This window comes from Xylocopa sonorina, chromosome 3, assembly GCF_050948175.1.
Source record: "Xylocopa sonorina isolate GNS202 chromosome 3, iyXylSono1_principal, whole genome shotgun sequence".
Lineage (NCBI taxonomy): Eukaryota > Metazoa > Arthropoda > Insecta > Hymenoptera > Apidae > Xylocopa > Xylocopa sonorina.
In genome coordinates this window covers 3164772-3190165 of record NC_135195.1, presented here as the reverse complement: position 1 = coordinate 3190165, position 25394 = coordinate 3164772, and the positions used below count along the sequence as shown (strand labels likewise).

Below are 25394 nucleotides of genomic sequence, written 5' to 3'. Positions count from 1 at the left end.
AAACAACGAGCCGTTGCTAATTTAGATCCGGGCACGGATAAAGCCAATATCAAAGGTATCCGTGCCAGAGCTGGCCAGACCGTTTCAGCGCGCCAGCCAATACGCTTTGCCGTACATCAAACAGGATTTTTTTGGTGAATCATCGAAATGTCTTTGCCCGTTTATATTACGCCCCTCCCTCGTTGCTAGTTTATCGCTGCGGGTTTGCGGTGAAAACGCAAAACTCGAACCGAAAAATATTGTTCCTATGAACTGATACAGCGATCCGCGCGGTATCGTGATTGATTAATTCAGCGCTCGAGCGATACGATATTTAGAGTGATTATGAAACAACAACCAGCGTGATTTGTCGCGTAAACTTAGAAATTCAAATCGCAGTACCGTAAATCCTGAATAGCTGCGCGTATTGGGAATCGAACGCGTGCAGTTATTCAGGTACAGGAGCAGACCTTCGCACTTGATTAATTTCGTGCTGAGCTTGGGTGGTTGGCTTCGCAAGCAAGTGAGACAAAGCCAGAGTGCACGAGGATATGAGCACCAGTGAAATCAGATTAATGTATAAGTAAAAAAATGTTTTAATTTTCATTTTTTACGAGTTCACGTAGATGTCACGAATCCAGTCTCGGAAGTAACCAGTCGAGGTGAATACCGTGTACGAATGGTAATCACATTTACCATTCTTGATCGGACTGACGCTAACGACACCCCGCAGGTACCAGGTTCCGTTCATTTGGAAGCACAGACCTCCTCCACTGTCACCATTACAGAGACTCGAACCTACCAATTACATTACTAACGATTATTAATAATTATAGTTAGCATTCCATGGGAATAACGTGAAACTGTTCGCAAAGGAATAGGGAAGAAAATGAAATGAATTCTTTAGGAATCGCCTGTGCCCGTGGGTTGCTTGTGACATTTCTTCGACCTCCTTCAATGAAATTGCTTTTCGCAGTATCAAGATTAATCGCCAGGAAGTGCATGTTTGTTACTTTGATTGTGCCAGGTTCTTGGAAAGACGCAAATGGGAATTTAATTTGTCGCCTGCTGGTGTACGAATAGCGCAAAAACTACAATATTTCGCATGTAGAAATTGAATTGAAACGAAGGAGAGTGTAGTAAGTGAGATCAAACTGTGCCATCAATTTCTTTGCCAGGCTGTAGTACCAAAGCGATCAGAATCTTTTAAAAATTTCACGAAAACACGTAATAAGCATTATACTCACCGTTCAATCGACCTGCGCAGAACTTGTCAGACGTAATATATCCTTGAAACTCATCAGGCACATCGTTTACACATCTATCGTATGGCACGTATGGCATCTCCAACTCTTGCAGACTCTCGCTAGAAATATCCTTAATCGTGTAACCCCAACCGATAGACTGAAACGGAGCCCAGATATTACACCTGAGAATTCTACACTCTTCTACTAACAGGCGCATTTAAATTTACCATAAATCCACGAACACCTAATTAATCGTTAAAGTAGAACAATGTCGCGACCATGTAACAAGCGCGCGCGAATTAATTACGGAAATATAATCCCGCGCGATTTAATTAGTCAGCTGAAACCAGCGATGAAAAAACGGAGACGAAAAACTGAAAGGACCGGAAATCCGTCGCAGGAAAGAGCTTTCGACGCTTGGCTGATATCAATCAGCGCGTCGAGGTATCTGGTTAATCAGCGTTTCTTAATTAACGGCCAAGCGTTCTCACCTTTCCATTTTGGCCCAGTTGCAGCTGCGACCTCTCGTACGCGTTGTCCCAGTCGATGCAGATCGGTCGAACCATCGCGGTTAAGTTCATAGGGGTGGCCAATTTCAGGAGAGCTATGTCTTGCGCGAAATTCGCCCTCGCGCCGATGTAACGCTCCGGCAACAAAATCTGGGCAAGCATCGATTTTTGCGCGTAATTCTCGTTCGCGTTCCAGTCGCGATAGTGCTTGCCAGCCGCCACAGCGTACTTCGATTTGTTGTACACTGTGTTGTACACTTCGTCGTAGAAGCAATGGGCAGCTGTCCAGACAGAACGACATCATTCGAATTGATGATCGAACGTATATTTTTTTTTTTTTTTGGAAGCACGTATTCGAGGAAGCTTGTGCGAGGAATTGTCTCGTTTTCTGGTTTTGAAAATATGGAACAGCAGGTATCAGGTCATTTTCTGTAAGCGATATCCTCTTTTTTTATATGGATGAAAGCTGGAAGGATTTATGTTACGTACAGTGTAGACTTTATAGAAGTTTGGAAACGCCGAAAGTGCTTTTAAAAATTTCGAAATGACGGGAAACGACATTGCTCGCGGAACGACTAGATAAATTAAGAAAAACGTGACATTACCATGAGAAAATGTCACTAGAGTCTCGTTATGAATATAATGACGTGTGTTATGAATGAATATGAGTAAATATGTTCATATTATCGAACTTACTTAAATTACGTTTGATATGCTAGTTAATGTCAGTAATTCTTGCATGATTTGCGAGACACGAAACATTTAAGAATATTTTTATATTCTGAGAGTATTTAATGGAAATAAAAAAGCTCAGCCAAGTCTTAACGCATGATTATCCAAATGAAAGTAGTTCCGAGCGAAGCAAACCCCGATAAAACTGTTAGACTTGACGTTAAACGGACCAAACATAATTAAAGTCTGTGCAATAAGCGTCGGTAGTTTTCGAGTAATAAGAAGGAACGTTGCGTTAACTTCGAGTGAAAGTGGCCAATGGAGGTTAAAAAATAAATTCTTTACGAGTACGATAGCAGTCGTTCCGTTCTAATGAAAAGCGGTAATCATAAAAAAGAAGAGAGTAGTTCCTCCGCTCGTTCTTAAAAACGCCATAACGTTCTTGCAACATTTGCCTTATTAAGGGGATGAAAAAAAAGAGGCGGAGGGAAAGGCCAAACAGCTCGTGAAGTCCAACAGCCGGGCAAGCTCGCGTGACTTCGAAGCAGAAATTAATTTCCTCGAACGAAATTACCTGATACGACTAGATTGTTGCTTATAAGAGTGCCTCCGCAAATTTGCTCGTACTCGTTCCCCCTTTTTTTGTTGTAAATACCGACGTGCCACGGAAATGCCCCGAGCTTTGCCTCAAATCCGTTCACGACCAGCGTGTTACCCTGCGAAACGGGTATTCCACATTCTGGCGAAGCATAATGGATTAAATTACAGACTGAATACACCGTGAACCCTCGTTGAATTAATAACGTTCCACAAGCAAAAAATGCTAATTCACCAAGCACGCGATCTGCATTTTCAACCAAAAACGATTTGTTTACTTCGTTACATACGTATACACAAACGTTACGCTTTTTAACTAAAATGTAACATCGTAATGTGTAGAAGACACTACAGATAAGAGAAGAAAACTAATTACGCTCTGCGGTACCAGCGATTACGCGAAGCAAATACTTCCGCTCCTCTCACCCCTAAATAAGAAACGCACACAATTAAGGGGATGATATTGGCTCGAGGAATCGCGTCTTTCCTCGCACCTTAAGATTTCGCGTTACAATTCGCCCCGTAAAAACACGAAACCCTTGATTTCACGTGCAGATAATAATTGCAAAAATATTTATGCACCACTCCATGTATTTTAGCAAGTATATCGTATTTCGTTATCATTTAATATTACCGCCACGTGGCTGCAAAAGTTGGGCGCTGTGAAAATAGAACGTGGGACGCGAATATCAAGATCGTACGTGTAAATCGGTGATTGTAGACCAGTAATTTGGAAGGAAAGCAGATACGCGAAATCATCGTTACCTGGAAGACAACGGAAGAGGCGGCGGTCCCATAATCCGTCTTCGAGACAAGTGACTGTACGATACCCTGGGTCATTCGTCACGGGCAATTTGTAGGACGATTTGCACGACAAAGTCGCCACTGTTCCTGGTTTAATGCGATTGGTGCAAGACACTTCGTTTCCTTGGTAAGCGCATAAAATATTCACCGTTGTGTCAGTCAAAGGAGGACACGTTCCTGTTGAAGTGAAATTTTCAATAACCAAAAGAACGTTCATTTATAAATACGTGTTTAAACAGTTTTAATGCTGTTATCAAATTTTTAATTTCAAAATCGATTTGTATTATCCGTACTGATGTTTGCTTTAAAATTGATGTCCGTGTATCTGTCTTATTAGTACAAAATTGATTGGACATTTCATTGCAACGTTATTATACCAATTATATTTGAAATGTTATTGCACAAATTATCGCCACACGTGGCACTCGATTATATTCGCATAGGTAAGCTTGGACGCAAAAATTTCGCGATCAATAGTCAAAATAACGCATCGAGCAACAGCGTGGTAATTACGTAATCAATTATTTCATTAAATGTTGGGCAAATAATGTGAACTCGGTCTCGTTTAAATATTAATTTAGATAATGGAAATGAATATCCTGGAATTTTAAATCAATCGCTACTCTGGGAGTGGAAATTTATTGGTAAATGCGAAAATCGATAAATATCTATTATTTAAATCCTGATACATGTGACGGCATTTTTTAATTAAATTTATTCTTCTCTGGAGAATTCACTGTTAACACGTTTATGAAATACGAACGAATCGATTTTGAAGTTTCTAAAAAACGACGCCCATCGATACAATAAAGTTCAGTTGCGAGATGAACTTACTTAGACACGAGGGTAGATTATACCATTCATCGTTTACGCAAACAGAAACGGTGCTCCCATTCAAAATGTAATTCTGCCGACAGGTGTAAGTCAGAATGCTGTTCCTGGGAACTTTATCCCCGCTGTGCTTGCTGCAAGGTTCGCCGCAACCACCCAGTTCGTAACTTCCACCTTCAGGTTGCTCGGGAAGGGCGCAGCCTGCTTCGTTTTCCGGTTTTCTACGATGTCCGTCAGCGAATAATTAACGATGTCGGTAATTAAACGCGCGCGAATAAGAGAATAATCGAATTCGTAACGGTAGCAACAGCTTTCTTAGCCATTCCTCGAGCTTGGAAAACTTGTTCGTTTTTCGCAAGTATCTCGCGTCCCTTTTTCTAATAAAAATTTTCGCTGCCATCGATTTGTTACGTTTATCCCTCGTTTGAGTAAATTAACTTACTTGACGCAGCCACGCTCGTCGCTCGAATCGCGGCAATCGAATTCGTCGTCGCACCTCGCTGTTTCTGGCAAACATTCGCCAGTTCCGCAACGAAACTCGTTTTTCCTGTTCCCGAGATGCCAACAAACGTTGATTACATGTTTGAAGATGGTGCACGTGAACAGATTTCTCTGATTGCAAACCAGCGAAGCAAAAACGGGACTGATTTCACAAATACCAAACGATCGATTTTCGATTTCCATAAAAGGGGGTGTAAACGTTATAGAAAGAAACAAGGGGTGCTCCAAGTTCTTACGATTAATCAGAAATATTTCTCTTTTTAAAATTGTCTGATATCGTAACACTAACTCTATGGAATGATTTATAATGTAACCTAATTGAAACTTTTAATTGAAAAGCTTATTTCAATGAACTCCTTAACTTCGACTTCGAACAACTTGCTCGATCCAATAAACCGATCAACCGTTAGCCTTTCTACTTTCCCACTGTATCCTGTGAAACTGATGTAAAAAATAGTTTTGTTTTTATTTTATTAAAATACACGTCAGGATTAAAAATGGCTTTATGTAAAACGAAATCGCGTAGCCACGTCGAATTTCACGTATCCGTTATCACGGGCGCGAAAAGCTAACGATTCGCAATCAAGGCACAAACGTACACTTGTTTCCATCACTGGTGTTCCAGAACGGATCGCGTTCGTCGGGTCGAGTTTCCATCAATAGCGTCGTCCGCTCGCGTTTGTCACTTTTAGTTAACCAAAATTCATTAGGACGATTCGAACGCGCGAAGTATTTCATAGCCGGATATCGCGTAACCGCCGCGATTGTTGGGGAGGCGTTTTCGAAAACGCGATCGTCCCCCACCGTGACATCGCCCCGTCCTGTCGCGTTTAATCGTTACTACGTTTTATTGCCCATCCTGTTTACCATTCGTTCGTACGTTATGCTCATTAACGCGGCTCCTCCAAATTACGATCGACAAACGGCTCATTTACCGTTCAAATTACCCCGTTCCGCCTGTTATCGATAAATTTACGCCCGTAAATTGATTACTGATTGGTTACCGCTGACGAGTTCCGCGTGCTGTCTATATTTTTCACTTCGGTTAATCAAAGTTAAACTATCCACCCGTCCAAAGAAAATTCAAGCTGTACACTCCCTCTTCGCGCTACAATCACGAGTTATTCTCATTATATAATTGACTCGTTTCGTTCTCAAAAATTCACCAACACTAACTAATCCATCCTCCAACTATACGTATATTTTATTTCTGCTTAATTAAAAAATTGAATTTATTATCTTACCTACATTGCACGTTGTTATCGAGAGGTCGCAGACTCGAGACTGTCGTTTCCTCTGGTCTTCCTCCAGGTCTCCTTCCTAGATTATCATAGTCAAAGTTCGCTCTATCTGGAGGAGGTTCGCCAAAAGGTCTTTCTTCCGGTCTTCCTCCTGGTACTCCCCATGGTATCCTTCCTGGTACTCCTCCTGGTTTGTAAATATCATAGTCAAAATTTGGTTTACCTGGGCCTTCGTCGTCCACGAAAGGTTTTCCATCCGGTGGCCTGTCTCCTGGTCTTCCTGGTTTGTCGTAGGGGAAGTTGAAGTTTGGTCTGACTGGACCTCTTCCAGGTCTATTCAGCCCCGGAGGGCCGTAACCACTTAATCCTCGAGAAGGACCACCGCCGTACCATTCCGGTGGTGGACCACCCGGAGGAGGACCTCTTCGTTCGTTGAATTCCACCTCTCGGCCATTTTTATTGTATCCACGGGCAGGGAACTCGTAATTGTCATAGCGAGGCCATGGCGGGTCCGCTCTTCTCTTCACGCGAGCGTCGCAATAATCGAGCACTAACGAGGTGGAAACAATTGCACGGTGACAATGAATTTCGAGTCGTTATCGCAGGGAATATTATTGTGCCGTTCTCCGCGTGTAACTGGTCCCGTCACGCGAGTCCTTTGCCAGGAGATGCTAGGGGTTGCGAAGGAACGGGTTAAAAGCGTGGCAGAGTCGTTAGTTGATTAGAGGATTTATATGGTCGAGGGAGTTGAATTGTTGATAAACGCGTCAGAAAGAGAAAGAAATAGAGAGAGAAAGGGAGAGAAAGAGAGAGAGGTACTCTAAATTTTCCACAGTGAGAATACACGAAGAGTGCTTAACGAAGCAATGACAAAAATTTCTTTCTATTTATCGTTCTTAATATTTGCAGTTTATTAGTATAACTTTTTCTAGCACACGTTTCTCATGTTTTATTCACCAAATCGAATCGAAGCAAACAACCGCCACCGCATCGCGAGTTCGAAAGTCATTAGAGAAGAAACCTCTGCGCCCCATACGCAACCATTACACGCCATGCACGCGGTTCTTTCTCCAGTGGCTCTGCGACAAATCGGTCGCGGAAATCGAGCGTAATGTCGGCTACTCACGCGACGCCGACAAAACGATCAGCCATGGGTAGATCACCAAAAATGCAACCAGCGCATTCATAACTGCATTCAGGATACCATAACGATCGTCGTCGATGGTCGAGGTTCAACTGATCGCGAAACAAGTAGCCGCGTCTTATTCACGTCAACAGGCTGTTCTCGTGAATTAATTGTGCAGAATGCCGCACAAATGACGTAAGCAAGATCACTATCAAGACGAGAGTCCCATAAGAATATGAAAAGTGTTTAATAAGAAATTGCAAAGCGGCTGGTTCCTTAGAAGGAAGTCTTTAGAAGTACTGGAAACATACTTCCCCTTGCCTTTTAGAATAGTTTGCAGTTTTTATGAGATACATTGTTATAAAAAATTATGCATTGGCAAACAATTATTCAGCATATTTACGTAGCATAAGATCATGATACACGTGTAATATAATCATATTACCAATAGATCCGTCAGCAATAATTAGATTCTTGTAAATGGCAACGTAACATTTGTTACGCTTGTCTCCGACAAGATCGATCGATCTTCACCACGTGTTCAGATTGCACGGATGCACACCAACATCCTCGAGCAAAAGTTATTAATTGTGAACGAAATTCTACGAAGGTGACGCGAGATTCATTGCGCAAGACAGATTGCCATCAGACGCCGCGTTGCATAATTATCCAGGCGAATCTGTATTTCCGGCTACGTTATATCCGGGTCTGGTGAATCCCACGCGCGTGCACACAGACGTACTTTCGCTAATAACTAGATTTCAACGGAGGCATAAAAATAATTAAATCTATCTACGGGCACGTCAACAGTTTCGGTTCCGCGACTGAGGCGAATATTTCTCGCTTGAAACAACGGAACGAGTTTGAAAAAAATTGATTAATTCAACGCTAACGAACCGTCGGGAATAACGAAATTTTTCGCGGAAAATTTCGGTGGGAAAAGTAGAGCAACGCCTTGCATGAAAGTGGGGCAAGCCTGAAAGCGAAATAACATTTTCCCTCTGAATTTAGCTGATCCGGAACAGGACTATTCATAGGTTAACCCCGCAATCACGGCAGATATTTAAAATATAAATTGAACGCAGACGCTATACGTTTTGGGGAACAAAAGAGCATTGTATCTCGCGCCAGCAGAACGACTGAAAAATTGAACGTAACACCAGAAACGTGTTGAACGACAGGGAATCCATTTTGTTAAGGAAAAACTCGATTCGTTTCGACGCTTGGTCCTCTTTCGAAAACGTTCAAAATGGACGCGACGCTCCAGAAGCATCACGCGAAGCACGTGTACAAGGTGCCTGAAGGGTTGAGGGAACTGTGCACCGACATTTCGCGAGAGGTAGGCACATTTGTTCGCGCGAAAGACTCGAATAAACGTGTCGTCGATTAATCGTTGATTTCACCACTGTAAACAGGTTCTTCGCTCGCAACCAGAGAACTTAATCGCCTTTATCGCCGAATACGTGGACACGCTTCTGATCACGCGCGAAAACACGAAAAGTACATTTCTCTTGGCTGAGGATTCCTCTTCTAACGCGAAGTGCTCCCACAAGGAGCTTTATCGTTTCTTCTCTGTTTATTTTATTTTTATTTTCCACACGAACTGTGGCACCATTAAAGCCACGCTATCGTTCCAGTTGCGGTTAAAGTCGTGAATAACATTCTGCTCGGGAGTCAGGCTATTCTCTGCATACTTTATCAGAGCGGCTTCACTTTGGAACAGATCACAGTGGCAGCTCCAAAGATACAAGTAAATTGTATTATTTTTATTACCTGCTGGATGTTCGATGTTTGAAAATGCTCGATCCAGTTTTTTCTTCTCTTCAATTCTCGTTTTCTCTTTTCTCATGTGTTCTCTTATCTTTCGATTACCTTTTTGCCATTTTACTCCCTTTCTTCCCCTTGATTCTCGCCTTTCTCTCGCCCCTTTCGTTCATTTCCTCCCCAGCTCACTTTTCCTTTTTTCCCCGTAGAAAGCATTTCAAGAGTACTTGGACGCAGTTGACACGCGACCGGTACAGATATGCGAAGGTGAGGGAACGGTGAATGAATCGTAAAAAGAGCTGGTAAACGTTATTATTTTAAGCCGGCTGGGTTTAAGGCGAGCTCGTTCCAGGGCGGAGTTATAAAAATGCGACGAAATAAAGATATAACGGGGCTGATTGGTGGGCACGGTTGATATCGGGGCTGGTTCTAGCCGTTCATTAAATTGGACTGTTTTTATGAACCTTCGTTAAAATGATTAATACACGAGGGGAGTCGAGTACGGGCCTTAAAAGCTTGGGAACGACGTGATAACTGGACCTGGTTAAATTATGTTGACAGAAATACATAATATACGTGTATATATGTATAAAATGGAATGTTACGTCACCTGGAAAGCTTTAAAACAATATTTTCACTGAACTCATTACCAAACGATACGATCAGTGCGATTAACTGTCGACTAAAAAAATGCTTAGACAGAACTTGCGACGACCAATCCATGATATCGGTAAGAAGTATCCTCGAAGCCACTGGAGCCACACGCGAGGACGCAGAACGAGCCGCCACAGTGATACAAGTCAGTGTTTCGAGATAAAAACCTATCAAAAATATAACAATGCATTCGAATCAGGCTGCGTTTCGTGGCCATTACGAAAGAATGGTCCTCAACGAAGCTCACGGAAAGGTTCAATGGCAACGAGCGGTCATGAACACGCTGGACATCCTTAGAAAAGCTGGCGCCACGCAAGCAGAAATTTCTAAAGCCGCGAGACACGTGAAAGTAATATTCTCTGTTTAAATCCGGAAGTAGCCAGTATTTAATTATCCTCGCGCACAGTTCGCTTATCGTGGATACTACACCAGAAGAAATCGACGGATCGAGGCTCGTAAGATTGTAATCGCCTGACTTTACGCAGTCAGTCTAGATTTCAGACATTTTTGAAGATAGTGTAACGTAAATGTTCCCAGCGGAAGCAGAGGAAGAGCCGCTTAAGAAGGATGAACGCATACTGGAACCTACGGAAGCCATCCAAGCGGTCGCCTGGATGGAGATGATGTACGAGGATTCTGGATTGACTTTGGAGAAAGCCAACGAGGCAGCTTCGGTTATTCAAGTAACGATTTGACGATTTTATATAACTTTCGACTCATTAGGGGACAATCGTGGTTGCTTAAGACCCACTGTGTCTCTGATCGATAGAGAGCGTACAAAAAATATCGCACAAGAAGACGTTGCTACGACGTGCAACAACTGGAAACAACGAAGTCTATGGTAGCCGAAGCTGTCCTCGATGAAGTGCGACATCAAATTTTCGAGAAAGTAATATCGCGCAAAGATATCCCGGACGAATATGGTACGCGAGAGGAGATGATGGCTGCGAGTACGAAGCTTCAAGTAGCCTTCAAAGAACATTTGAAAGTCTCGCATATAGTGCAAGAAGGTCTAGCGTTTTAATATCATTTAAAACTACTCAATTACCCTGACAATGCAAGTTTGTTACAGTAAGAGCACTGTAATGTTACTTGTGCCGAGTGACATCACTTCCATAGCCATCGACGTCCGCACTTGTAGATGATTGTGTTAATTTCTTGCATATTTCAGTAGTTTTACTGTAATTTCTTGTATATTTCACTAGTTTCAGTGTGATTTCTTGTATATTTCAGCAGTTTTATTGTATTTTCTTGTATATTTCAGCGGTTTTATTGTAATTTATTTTATATTTCCCACTTTGTAGGTAAGAGAGAGAAAGATATATGAAAAGGCCATAAGAAAGAGTGAGACAGATGTTACCTACCTTGTTGAAGAACCCCTGGCGCCATCTCTATAAAAAGTGCTCAAACTGGTCGCACAGTGGTACCGACAGCGAAGTGAACTACTGAAAACTACTAGCGCCATCTCTGCGGAGGGTAGTGAAACTAATTACCGACATCGTTTCAGCACCCTTCCAAAAGATGGCGCTAGTAGTCTTCAGTAGTTCACTTCACTGTCGGTACCGCTGTGCGACCAGTTTGAGCACTTTTTACAGAGATGGCACCAGGGGTTCTACAGTAGGGTCCTCATTATCTGTCTCACTCTTTCTTATAGCTTTTTCATATATCTTTCCTTCTCTTACCTCTAAAGTGAGATATATAAGATAAATTACAATGAAACTACTGAAACATACAATTAATTACAACAAAACTATTAAAATATGCATCCAAACGACAGAAATTTGTCACAGTAAGAGCACTGTGATGTGACTTGCGTCGAATTGTAACAAATATAGACTTAAATATGAAATTATGTATAAAATCCTATAAACTTAAAACAGGGACAGAAGTTGAACCAGTAGAACCAGCCTCTAGGTCTAAATATCGTCCGGTAAAATTAATGGAAGATGAGTCGACAGAAGAAGAAGAAGATGAAGAAGAAACAGGAGAGGCAGAAGAGCCGCAAGTATCAGAGATCGAAGTCACGACAGCTACCAGTCCAGAATTACTATCGGAACCTGAAACGGTCCAGCATCTGACCGACGCAGAACTCGAGGCAGAAGCTGAAAAAGGTAAGATAAAAATCAATAATTTTGTACAGCAAGAAAATAAACTAATTGGCTCGAAATTGTATTACTTTATGTTCTTCGTGCGCTAATTAAATTACTTCTCACGTTTCACCTCAAATTAATTAATAGCAGAACAGGAAAAAGAAGGGAAGGAGGAAGGGCAGGAAGAGCTGGAAGAGGAGACAATGGAAGATGAGAAAAAGGAGCAAAAAGAAGTCGAAACGGAAGAGGAAGAAGAGTATGAAACGGAGGAAGGTCCAAGCAATGTGGAGGAGACCGGTGGCACAACACGCCATGCAGCGGAATGATATAAATGCGCTCGTCTATTAGCTTTATTAAAGCAATATACTTCCAAAATAAGTATATCAACTTTATTAGCGCAATATACTTTAAAAAATAAGCTTCTCAAGGATCTATGATACGCGAGTTTCGAAATTGAACTTTCTTCCGGATCTTCTTTTACGCTTTTCTCAAGCGTAGCGCGAGGGAATAAAAATTCGTTCGCTGAAAGCTTTACGATAAGTTTAATGAGAATTTTTGAAACGTATGTACTCGCGAGTGGTTCGTTATCTAAGAACATAGTTAATATAAATATTAATATAATGCAATCCCTTTCTCTCTCTCTCTCTCTTCTTCTCTATCACAATCTAATTTCTTTGCGAACCGTGATCAATAAAAAACAATATAAATACAATGTACCACGCAATTGCCCCGTATGATAAAAAAATAAATAAATATCTAAGAAACGTGTCAACTAAAGCCAATAAAAATACAAAACTTAGTAGTAGTAAGATGAACGTTCCTTTCGAACTTAAAACGTGTGCCTCCACGGTGTGCCTTTCGCGGAGCAACAAGTACCGGCCTTTATTAAACGGGACTTGAGATTTTTTATTTGACTGCAGTCATCCTCTCTGAATATCTGCAGGAATCCGTGTCTGCACGTTTTCCCCATCGGCGGGCGACAGTTATTGCCACTCGGATATTTCTCCCTTTGCTTCGCGAGTTCGTCCATTTGGCAGGTGGTTTCTGAGGTGCACGATTTATTGGACTCGTCTTTGATCCGTTCGTCCGAGAATTCACTGTCCCCGAAATATGGTCTGTGTTTGCACCTTTTGTTGGTCTTGTACTTCTCCACCAAAATGCACAAAGAGTCCTTGTGGTTGATCGTGCCCACAGCGTCGTCGAGGTCCTCATCGTTCTGCTCCTGTATCCGAAATGCCTTCTCCGTTTCTTTCGCGTGGCAATTGTGGTTGCAAATCGCGTCTCGTTTGGTATGCTCTTCGTGGCAGCAGCTTCTACAATTGCTCGAGCTCGAGGAACACAGGTAAATATCTGGCGCGAGATTCGTCTGCTTCGACGAACAACTGTTGAGAGAAAGATTGATCGAAAGTCGTGCAACGAAATCGTAAAAGGTTGAATTATGGAACAAGTAGTCTCTAACTTTGAACAATTCAGAGAATAAAAAATTAGATTCTGTTAACCTGGTGTGCTCATTGCTGCAACAGTGATGGCAATGGCTATGAGAATGGCAGCAACGATGGCGGTTTTGATGACAACAATCCCGATGTGGTCGTAGGAGATCAAAAGTCGAATGCTTCGCACAGTGGAAATTATGGGTACGCGAGCTGTTGGACGACGGCGAGTTATCCTTCTGCGCGGAAAATGTACAGCCTGGATTTCGATGTACCGCCGTGTAATCCCTTTCTGCGGCATTGCAGTCGTGATCAGTCGTGTTGCAATCTGAAAGAAACGGAAAATTATTAGCATAAGTCTTAAAATTCGAGAAAAGAATTCCAACTTACTGCGTTTCTCAAACGATCCACTATATTTAACGTTATCCACTTCACCCTGGTCTCTGTCATATAGAAGATTAACGGACCCTAATTTGGTCGAAGTTTCCTTTGAATTTCCTCTTCCTGAACGAGAACACGAGCTGTGGCACCGATCAGAATTTCGGGAGTCCGCAGTGGAACCTCTCATCGGCTTTGTATCGCAACTGTGGAAAGAATAAACTGTTAGAAAAGGAATTATTCAGAATATTTAACACTCAACTGACATCTGATAACAATCTTCATTATAAATATGTATACATAAAATAAAGTGTTATTCGCAAGAGATTTTTCAAATTGAAATATACGTAACGAATGGTACTTTTCTAGTTGATCCGATTTGGAAAACTCGCATTTCTTCGTGATTCCATTGTATTCTTTGCTTGGGACGACGTCGAGCGTATCACCAGCACTGCACTGATCGTTACGCTTGCGACAACAACTGCAGATTATTGGCTTCTGAACTAAGTTTTCCTTGACCGAGGCGCTTTCCCCGCACTCGTCGTTCCATAATGTCTTCATTTCGACGCGATTTGATCTTCCGTTTGAACACGTCCTCGATGGAAGCGGTAAATTCTCTTGGTCGTTCGTTTCTTCATTGCCACTGACGCTCTCCGTCTGTTTCCAAACGTTGTTAAATAACAATTTCCGTGAAAATAATATTTATTATACCCTTTATTAGATATTAATAATTTCTATTAATCTTTGAAAGGATCGGAAAAGATCACGATAGTGCCATCATTAATATTTCTCCCTAATAGAGTTCTTTTTTACTTAAGAAAGCCAAACAAATGTAACTAAACGTTTTATATATTACATTGGCATTTTTATTTTTATTTCAGAATCCAGAGAAGATAATTACTTTATCAAGTTTCGTTGTCTCTTCGGAGTTACAGCGGAGACCAAAATTTTTCGGGAACTTACGACGCGCTCGACGGAACGCCACTGTGGCCGCGACTAATTGATGAGACGACGAGGGACAAACCTGAGACATGGCTAAACGGTAACACGAAGTGACTCGAACGTTCGCGTGATTTAATGAGAAAGGTTCAATTGGTCATTCGGAGTAGTTGGTTAAGTTCCGATACGGACAGGGAAAAGCCAATTGAGCGTTGAAGTGAGCCACGCTCTTCCACGAATAATTTACGAAGAATCGAACTAAATGCTCGTCGATGCAAACGATTCGAAGCTGGGAGAAATAACAAACCGTTACTAACGATAGCTTACAATTTCAGATTTTACTCTAAATTTGCGTAAAACCGCGCGAAGAGCCTTAAGTGAATTCCATGGGTTGAGTTGAACGTTCCATTTCTTAAATTAAATTCTGAGTAATTGGGAAATTGAATTACTTTTAAATGAAATACTTTAGTTTCTAGATGTATTCCAATAAAATCCAAGTCTTCCGTTAATTGATCGTGGAGACTGTACCATTTTACGATACTCGATTCTATTATGGCCTTTGGCGCACGCCATTCACCCCCTATAACGACAGGCAATTCCAGCGGCGCACGACTCCATCGGATTTGTATTAAACAGAATTTCGTTCGGGCTGAAAACCTAGGCCAATATTCGATCACCGCACGTATCGCACGTTCGAACGTTTAACGACTTTAATTAGAACGACAGCCGATTGGGAGCAAAAACAGAGTTGTTTTAACGACATTCAGCGGCTGAGCTTTAGCGCGAAACAAACGTGCATTTGCGAAGAACGGTTAATGTTATTAATTAAAACGCTTCTATAGAATCGTAAAGTGGGAATATAAATTATTATATGCAAATCAAAACATTTATGTGGAACTGAGTAGCCGTTAACTTTCAGTGGGAAAGCAATAAATTAAAAGCACAATTACTATAATTGTGGATCAATATCTGGAAAAGCTGATGGTAGGTGAAGTGTACAGAATAGAATATTTCTAAAGGTAATAGCTATTGAAAACGGAGGAAATGTAATAACTCGATCGATAGTTGACAAAATGCGTCGTTCTCCGTTGGCAGAATTTTAATTAACGCAGAAATAACCGGGGGACGTTGTTTCGTATCGGCAGAAATTAATTAAAGTCAGGTGATTTAAAATATTAACGATTTAATATCGTTCGACGAAATAGTTTCGCTACTCTTATGATTGTATGTTATCAGTCTAAGTGAAAATAATTACGATATTTAAAAATTCCTCCGAATTGGAAAGGTATTCGTACACAGATACTCCATTAGCAGTAATAGTATCTTAATCTGAATCAACACGCCGGATTAACATGCCGAAAAATACCAAATTGATTGCCATTAAATTAATTTATTCAAAAAATTGGGTTCCATCGGAAAATATATATCTATAACTAAACCATAAAAATAATGACTTAACCCAAAACAGAAGATCCCGTACATCAGTCGAACTTCAATACAGATTCGAGCTCAACACTTGTTCTGTTATTATAACTTTAAAATATCATATACGTATCGAGATACGTCCTCTCATGAACACATACATGAAGACGTGGAGTGACACTGACCCTGTTCACTTAAACGTTAAATCAAACATATTGTACTATAACAGCGATTAATTAATTTACATGTTTCACAGAGGTGATCCGCGGGAACGTTACGAAAAACCGTTCGCACGGCAGGGATTACCGCGATTTCGTTATCAACGTCTCGTAAGAAGCGGCGACTTAATCACGATTGTATACAATCTTGCATACATCGTCTGTATATTGTCTATGATGAGTAGATATTATGCAGTATGCGGAGTACAGCGAAAACTAAAGAAAGAAACAGATGCCATATGATAAGTCGGAGAGGATCGATTATGTACCGTGGATAAAAAAAAAAAGAATTGCAAGTATCCTAAGTAAGTCCTCGTATGAGTGTGTGCGCGTATGACTATTAAAAAGCATTTCTTCAAACTAATCAGAATCATTTCCCGCTATATGCACCTGCATCGCACCCGATAAATATGAATTATCTTTTGCAAATCATGGTTCACATAAACTTTGCGTTAAATAATTATACAGGATTAATACAAATAAAAGAAATAGACAGTTTGAACAATTCATAATAAAAAAAAACTATCGAAGATATTGAAACGTATCCTGAACTGACTCCTGGAACTCCAAAAGCTTGTTATAACATCTTATAAATATTCAATGGGTTAAGTGGATATTGATAACTCGTATATTCACAGCCACGACATCAAATATAAATATAGGGATATCTTAATACGTGTTAAAGGAAAGGAAGAAACGAAGACTTTTATTTCGACATATCTTCAGAAGAAGAAAGCACCGGATATCGAATGGGAATTTCTCGGTGGCTAAAAGCACGTACAACGTACTATTAGCTCCCGTGAACATAGAACACGCGCGTCTGGCGAACGGTACGATTAAAAATTCTCACATCCCTGTACCTGTATAAAAAAATATCCCTAAGGAACCTGTTCCAGATGCGTCCCAATATCCGTAACAAGTTTTCCTTACTAAAATCTTGAAACTGTCTATTTTTTATCGCAATAATAATCGAATTTTGATATCGCTAGACGAGCGTATTGTACGCTCGAAACGTGACACATACGTATATATATGTATATATATAAATTTATACTATCGTTCGCTATCTAAGCCTTAGGGGACGTTCGCTATAAATAATTTGTATAATGTATCCACAATTTTTACAGAACAACACATGTTTGCAGCGGGACGTTTGTAACAAACAATAAAATTATAATTAGCTATACCGCGAGGAACAATTTGATGGAGATAAGGTAATGCAATGCCATCCATTTACGTTCGTAGTGTGTCCCGAACGGCGTGAAATCGGACGGACTGTATCAGCCATTTTCGAGGTACTGACGTAAGAACTCCGTTCCCATCGTATCGTACATTAATTCATCCACGGTGGACAGGAAGTTGGAGGCTGATATGTCTGAGAAATTGGCACCTGATAATGCTGCACTGTTTGGGGTGGATGCTGCGGTCGCTGTTGATGGTGCGGCGGCGGTGGTGGCGGTGGATTGCAAATGGATTGCATCAACGGATGTGAATTATAAGGGGGAGGTTTTGTCGTATACGGTGGCATTTGATTATATTCGACGTTCAACGGGTGCTCCAATATCGCATTTTGTACGGGCGAACGATTACCTTCAATGTGTCCTGAATAATCACGGAAACATTCCATCATTATATTACACAGCCAAATCTGAAATTAAAAACTTAAACGGAGTTACAAATCAATGAGACGCTATTTCGAAGAATGAAACCGATGAGTCACTATTTTTAATATTTTCAAACTATGAACACAGAAAACTTCACCACTCCGTAGATTTTAATTATATTCCGCATGTACTTTCAAGTATTATATTTGCATAAGCACCCAGTTCGATCAGTACAAATAACCGTGTATTCCGTATTAAAATCAACTCGTAATTATCTGTATTGTATTTATAAGTATATACATCTAACCAGTTATCAACACTGTCGTCATTTGCTGTGAATACCTCTGGGTCTAATTTGAGGTGGTGGCATATTAGTCGGGGGTAACGTAGGACATCCTCCTTGGTGATCATCTCTTGGCATTGGCGGTGGTCTGCCCCACGGAACTCTAACATGATGCGTTTGCCATGGTGCCTGTGGTGGAAGCGGAGGAGGCAGAGGTGGGCCACCTCCGGGATGCATATTCACTGAATCTCCAATTGTATTTTGCTCATTTCCTGTTACACATATATACGCCCGTAATGAAATCTGTTTCCTAGCTTGTAAAAAACGTAGAGATAAATGTAGGACAGCAAATGAATGTTAAGTATACCTGAACTCATGCCTGCACTCTTTTGGTCCAAGCTGCGTTTTTCACCTAAATAATGGAAATTCGTGAAATGAAATAGTGTGTATAAAATGATATGAAACAGCTATACATAAAATGTAATATAGAATTAAGTATGGCAAATAACGCGATGAAATATTGTAGTGTGACTACTCATTTCAATACATATTGCTATTAATACTTTAAATGTTATCAATACTAGTCGTTCTTTCATTTGTCTCTGTGTAAGAAAGCACTATATACAAGAAAGGAAATGTAACAATATTTCACGCCATTGAGCATTACTAAAGGAAAAAATTTTGATCATGAAACTAAGTACATCTGGAAAAATACACGATAGATATATCCACGGCATCGTCTAGGGTGTTACCGCTGTTGTACTCTTCTCACTTTAACTTATTTGTTTATAACACATCGTAATCTGCAAAATAAAATGCGTAATTAAAAATGTACTTTCATCTGCGCAATCGAAGGTCCTAGTTTCAAATCTGGGCTTTAGATTATTAATGGACTCACTGCAAACAGAACAATAAAATCGATCAAATACATTTGATCAGCAATCTCCAGTACATTTTGATTCTGTAAACTTCATACATGTACATATAGAGAAAAAGTAACACTAAATAATTTGTAAAGCAAGAATCATTAATGTCAGTGTGACCATGTGCTGCTATTCCACGTATTATTTGCATGCTCAGCTTCGGAAATCTGATCCCTGGTATTATTTTGGTTCGTTAAATTTAACATACTTATATTAAAACACAGAATAAAATGCATTTAAACAGAACACGAACGATAATAATTATAGTTAATACTAGTTAAAAGTAATCGCTGAAATGTAAAATCGCTTCATTGCACAGAGATCTGAAAACATGTGTACTTTAATAAAAAAACATACGAAGAAGCATTAAAATTAAGATGCTTGAGTTAACTATTTCAGTCTTGTAATTATAACATAGCGAAAGTTATGTTAAGTCTAAATCATACAAATAAATTCAAATGGAAAGCAATCTACGCTCTGTAGTATTATAAACGTTGTAGACATTCCTGACGTCGATCTGCAAGGTGTTCAGACGAGTACACGGATAAAGCATATTGCTAAGATGTATGGGATTAAGAGTAAGGAAAGAATCATACTGTTTAGCGAGAAAATATATTTACAATAAGTAATATACTACAAGCTAAGAGTATTGAGAAACAATGCTAGATACCCATCTGAAATGAAGGTAGTAATACATTATTCAATTACACACTACCGCTCAAAAATACCTGGAACCTTATTTCCTAACGAGTGGCAGCTAATTATAGCCGCGTTTAATAGAAATCCGAATAAATTCCAAGAAAACCTAAGTCGTTGATATCTTAGGACATTTATGAGCGCTAGTATAATTAGGCGGGTCAACTATACTTATTCTGTGTGATAAAACTAAGAGGTATTCTGATATACCTATTTCATTGCATTTATAAAATATTACACTCGTGTTAATTTTCAAAAGGTATCCAGCATTCTTTCATCATGAATACTCTTAGTTACAGACCTGGATGTGGAGGTGGCATAAGCAGCTTGTTTCGATCTCCATGAGGTAGGCCTGCAGTTGTCGGTGACGGACCGTGTAACACTTGCTGCTGTCGATCACCTTCTCTGCTTAAACAATTCAGTTTCAAATTATTAATTCACAATCGACGATTATAAGTAAACGTTTCAAAACTTAAGCAACTATCACCTGATGCACGGCCTGATGGATATTTCTGAAATGTTAAAAGCACCTGGTGTTTCCAGGTCGTAGTTAATGATACCTAATCTTGTGAGAAGTACTTCATCGTGTTAAAACTTGATACCACAGAATATTATAATACTAGAATTAAGTCCAATTATTTCACATAAAATTTTGAAAATCAATTTTAAAAATTATTTTCTTCTATGTATTATTTTGGATAAGAGCTTCAAACTAGAAATAGAAGGATAAAACGAATATAACTTTCAATATAAAAGCTGTACTGGCAATGAAATATGTCTATTTGAAGTTCATTTAAAGATATACATAATACGTTCCTGAGTATAATATTCTGTGAAAAAAGCACATTCACAATCATTTACTTTAAACAGCCTGATTACTCAGACATGCCTTTACACCAATTTCATACTTTTTTAATAAGTAAAACAGGTGCTTCAAAATAATTTGATTGTGAATATTAAAAATTTTTATCATCAAATTAGGGCCTTGCAAGAATATGCGATGTTCCTTACTCTATAATATCGAATGTTTTCTCTTTCTATTTTTGATAGCTATAAATTTGTCAGCAAAGAACAACTAATGAATTCCCTGATTGCTTATTAACTATTTGGTACATCTTGATCAAAGCAGGTTTCTGAAAAAAATTTCTTTATTTTATTGCAATGCACGTGTTTAAGCTTACTACAATATAAAATAAATCGACTATATACGTAACTTACAATTTTCATATTTAAGCAATGAATTATGAAGCAGCTTTCACAAAACTAGAGATTCCATCACAGTTAATAGCAACACACAATGTAATGGAAAACATTGAACGCGTATACTTATACATACTTCAACATGACATGTCTTTTTTGAGACACTATAAATAAACATGTTTATCTTGTATTTTAAATACAATTATGATTCACTGAACCTGCTTTATTCATCTAATAAATTTTTATTTTCCCGCATATTGCAGGAAAATTTAATTTTATACATAAAAATAGATGAATTATGCTAATAAGTTATAAAAATATATAAACGAAAATTTCAACGATTTTACTTACCCTGTCCCGTGACGTTGAGCAGGCAGTGGACCACACTGATATGGCGATGCTTCCTATTGTCCGTATGAAAAAAAAAAAACATTTCAATTTTCAATACTTTATTTAATAATAGATATCCTGTTTATAAGATAATAAACTCTGAATGCTAACCGGATTTGTTTCAACGTCTGAAAACCTTCTCTTTACACCATGAGACTTTTGTTCCGGTGAATCAGGCTTTTGCTCGAATTGCTGAGGTGGTGGTTGAACCGTGTAATGTACTTGAGGTGTCATATGACCGTTCTGGTATTGCATATGCTGAGCATGATACTGTATCTGCGCGTGTACTTGCGGTGGGGGTACATTATGTAGAGGCATATTTGCGGGTGGCATCTGGACCTGTAAAATTAAGGTTTTGCATTCTTATTCGTATACAACATGATGCACGGATATGAAGCACACTTTAATTAAGCTGAATTATCTGTTCAATTTAGGACCATAATACGTTACCTGCAGTTGACCTTGTGATTGCAACATCTGTTGCGGCTGTTGCGCTTGGTACAACCACGGAGCATTCTGTGGTGGAGGTGCCTGATTAGGCGGTGGTATACTGGTAAGAACGTTCATAGAATTTGGCATTTGAGCAGCAGGCGGTGGTACGATTTGCGGAGGTGGTACTGGCTGCGGTTGTGGCCCCTGGTCTACCGCTCCTTCTTGTTGGTGTTGAACCTCACCTCCGGGAGGAATAGGATGTTGTTGAGGATGTTGAGGCGATTGAGCGTTAGGGACTAAAAACGTCTGCGTAGACGGGGGCGGTACTTGTAAATGGAACTGAGGCGCATGACCTTCAAACTGCGGTGGCAGCATGTGCTGAGCCACCGCCTGAGACTGTTCGTGATTTTGTTGCAACTGTGGCGGAACGATATGCTCTCCAGGTTGTAATACGAATTGCGTTTGAGATTGTGACGCAGGCGCTTGCACCTGCTGATACTGTATTTGATAAGTTTGCGGTACTGGAGGTGGCGGTTGATTTGGAGGAAAATTTGGTGGTGGGAAGTGAAGGTGTAGCAACGGAGGAGGCGGTTGCTGCGTTATATTAAGAGGAGTAGCCGGTGGTGGTTGTTGCAAATTCACGTTGACAGCCTCGATTATCCCTTGTGGTGGTGTAGACGGTCTTTGTACATTAGGTTGTGTGTAAACGTAAGAAACCGCACCGCTAACTGGTGCACTGCTACTTGTAATGAAGTTCTGTTGAGCCGGACTCTGCGGCGGTGGTTGACTCATAACATACATTTGAGTCACAGGTTGTGGTGACGACTGTGATCCAGGTTGAATTCCTTGAATTTGTAGTGGTTGTCCAGGGTGGATTTGATATTGCACTTGACTTACTGTCGATGGGGGCCCAATTAATTGCACTTGTCCAACTGGTGGAGGTGGCATGAACGTTTGTATTTCCTTTGTACAAAATATTCAATCATAATAGAAGACTACTAAATAAAATCAATTTTTTTAAATCCAATTGGAGTGAATACCTCCTCAAAGATTATTGAAAGAAACAGTACATTTAAATATTACCTGTCCTTGTGGTGGTGGTACTAATGGTCCAGAATGGGAAGGAATGTGTACTCCAGGTGGAGGCACTGTTATACCAGATCCTGGTGCGCCAGCTACTGTAGCAGTGAGAATGGTTGCTGGCAATGTTACTACACTACTTTGAGGATGTTGTATAATATCTGTTAAGAATGGTTTGCAACCGTTACAGACAGAATTTCTAACAGCCATGAACTATTAGTGTATGTGCTCTACCTTGATGTTGTATAGTAACAACATTAGGCTGTCCCAAAGTACCAATGTTCATGGTTTGAAATTGTGCTATAAAAGATGAAAGTTGGCAACAAATGAAAATGTATAATCACGCGGTAATACGTTTATGAGATACAGTTGATTCATACTTTGTTGTATTTGCGACTGTTCTATAACTTGCTGTGATTGTACTGGTGGTGGTTGTTGCTGTATGTATGATTGTAATTCTGATTGCATTGTTTGAATTAAATTAATTGCTAATTGTTTAGCATTTTGTAATGCTTCTGGCTTTGGATGCCTATACAAATAAAAAATATCATATATTTCGCCAACACAAGCTTAAAATTATTATTAAAGATAATCTGTAAATGATCTTACTCTATATATAAATGTAATGGTTCTGGAGATTCAGTTCCTAATACCGGATCAATGAACTGTGATCCTCTTCCTCTTAGAGTTACATTTGCACCTGTTTCACCTCTAATGTATAACAAATTAGCTCCACCGGCACCTATAATTCTACCTCTTAAATCAAACCCTTCTGGAGCATTTTCTATACCAACACATATTTTTTCCTACAACAAATAAGGAGGTAATAATGAAAAGTTCAAATGATACATGCATGCAAATAAAGTTAACATATGTTTGATAAAAGCGCTATATACCACGGATGTAACTGCAGAATGTAAACTCATAAGAGGTGGTGGTGCATTAGTAAACCTACTTGGCCTATTCAAAGAACTTTGATGTTCTGTTTTAATGATTTCATTAATTTTTTGTATAGCCACTGTAAAAAAATCAAATAAATACTCCTAAACTATCAACAATGTACAAGACAAAAGAACAAGAATGAAACACACAGTCTACATTATGTTTCGTATGCCCTTGTATGTAAAGGTATAAAGGACGTTCATTAGGGCAACGTAATTTCTCTTGTTCTGTCATAAAACGTCCACGGGTTGAAACAGTAGCACCTAAAATTTATTCAAAATGCCAAATATAAGATTCTTACATACCGTCATTAAATAACAAACAAAATACTGCAAATTAAGTGTTAGAAATTGAATATTACAAATCATAAGAATGTACCTGAGTAAGAATTGATTTCATCCTGCGTGTAGCCCTTTGTAAGCAATGTGCGGGCACTAGGTGGTATTTCATTAATTTCAAACTCTGATGTATATGTTTCCCCATTTTTAAAAGTTGCATTCGAACCAGTTAACTGTTATTGGAAGCATATTAGTTTAATCAGAGTAAATTTAATCATTACATTGGAGTACATTTATTTCTCAAACGTACCTTGTTATTCGAGTCTGAACCCCTTAATTTTCCTTTAGCCATGGAGATGGAATATATACAGCCTTATCAAATATCTTTCTTCTCATAACGTCAACACATGCACAAAATTAACATCACATCAATGTTGTGTCCCTGTTTTAGGAAATAAAAGAACTGGTTTACTTCCTAAAGGAGATCACGTAAAATTATGCAGATTCTAGGTTATGATTTGATTCCAATAAATCTCTAATTAAGCATGAATGATTCAGACTATATTGTCATACGTACCTAATCAATTAATAAAATCTAAACATGAATTAGGATTTCATGATGAATGTAAGATTGTAGCGTTTAACAACGACTTAATATTAATACGATCTCGCAAAAAAATATTAACCGACACTACAAGTCAATTACTACCATTCTTTTACTACTATCACTTGTATGAGACGCTATGACACTGATAGACTTGCACGTATCAAAATGAAGTTGCCATATTAATGCTGTGTATTAGTATCACAAACACAGTGTTTGTATAATTAAGCAATTAATAATTTTAATTCTCCCTTTTATTTAATTGTGATAATTAAATATTCATCACTCTTACATGCTATTAATTTTATTATACCAGCTACACGTTATTTTAAACAATACATACACAAGAATATTTAGCAAAAACAGAATTCGCGTTCGCAAGAGCTCGCACGCATTAGTCCACTACAGACAACTGTGACAGAGATTTCGTTACCCACAGCGTCATCTCGATAACAATACCGGAACTGACATAATCTACCGACGAACCATCGGTATAAATTGGTAATATCGTCTGATTATACAAATATAAACTAGTCTTGGAAATTAATAAATACAAAGAA

General features: G+C 39.4%; 4 protein-coding genes and 1 long non-coding RNA gene across 8 annotated transcripts; 1 reads left to right on the top strand and 4 right to left on the bottom strand.

Moving 5' to 3' along the window:
* Window positions 1-589: 589 nt before the first annotated feature.
* LOC143433453 (modular serine protease-like) lies at window positions 590-7641 on the bottom strand. Its single transcript, XM_076910790.1, has 9 exons — window positions 7508-7641; window positions 6385-6931; window positions 5082-5186; window positions 4643-4860; window positions 3770-3985; window positions 2982-3146; window positions 1718-2016; window positions 1227-1383; window positions 590-777 (listed from the first exon to the last, which is right to left on the bottom strand). The coding sequence occupies exons 1-9, from the start codon at window positions 7566-7568 to the stop codon at window positions 590-592; spliced, it is 1956 nt and encodes a 651-aa protein (XP_076766905.1). The 5' UTR covers window positions 7569-7641.
* A 1115-nt stretch (window positions 7642-8756) lies between these two features.
* Window positions 8757-12341, top strand: LOC143433452 (uncharacterized). The gene is made up of 11 exons (XM_076910788.1): window positions 8757-8846; window positions 8923-9007; window positions 9145-9257; window positions 9481-9538; window positions 9970-10070; window positions 10125-10274; window positions 10332-10380; window positions 10463-10608; window positions 10695-10935; window positions 11806-12036; window positions 12163-12341. The coding sequence occupies exons 1-11, from the start codon at window positions 8757-8759 to the stop codon at window positions 12339-12341; spliced, it is 1443 nt and encodes a 480-aa protein (XP_076766903.1).
* LOC143422057 (uncharacterized) lies at window positions 12326-14856 on the bottom strand. The gene is made up of 5 exons (XM_076892413.1): window positions 14725-14856; window positions 14185-14480; window positions 13836-14029; window positions 13515-13773; window positions 12326-13397 (listed from the first exon to the last, which is right to left on the bottom strand). The coding sequence occupies exons 1-5, from the start codon at window positions 14854-14856 to the stop codon at window positions 12845-12847; spliced, it is 1434 nt and encodes a 477-aa protein (XP_076748528.1). The 3' UTR covers window positions 12326-12844.
* A 1280-nt stretch (window positions 14857-16136) lies between these two features.
* LOC143433534 (uncharacterized) lies at window positions 16137-17644 on the bottom strand. The gene is made up of 2 exons (XR_013103132.1): window positions 17421-17644; window positions 16137-17387 (listed from the first exon to the last, which is right to left on the bottom strand). It is a non-coding gene; the product is annotated as an uncharacterized LOC143433534 (long non-coding RNA).
* A 16-nt stretch (window positions 17645-17660) lies between these two features.
* Window positions 17661-25224, bottom strand: LOC143433533 (uncharacterized). Of its 4 annotated transcripts, XM_076910881.1 has the most exons (16): window positions 25178-25224; window positions 24541-24672; window positions 24331-24463; window positions 24102-24215; window positions 23907-24028; window positions 23620-23816; window positions 23391-23539; window positions 23245-23310; window positions 23014-23171; window positions 21949-22893; window positions 21610-21837; window positions 21460-21512; window positions 20210-20313; window positions 18657-18701; window positions 18349-18561; window positions 17661-18004 (listed from the first exon to the last, which is right to left on the bottom strand). In XM_076910881.1, the coding sequence occupies exons 2-16, from the start codon at window positions 24580-24582 to the stop codon at window positions 17736-17738; spliced, it is 2838 nt and encodes a 945-aa protein (XP_076766996.1). In that variant the 5' UTR covers window positions 24583-24672; window positions 25178-25224; the 3' UTR covers window positions 17661-17735. The 4 variants fall into 4 exon arrangements, with proteins under 4 accessions (XP_076766996.1, XP_076766997.1, XP_076766998.1 ...); XM_076910882.1 differs by lacking the exons at window positions 18657-18701; window positions 25178-25224 and having other exon boundaries at window positions 24541-24683; XM_076910883.1 differs by lacking the exons at window positions 23245-23310; window positions 25178-25224 and having other exon boundaries at window positions 24541-24683.
* Between the last annotated feature and the right edge of the window lie 170 nt (window positions 25225-25394).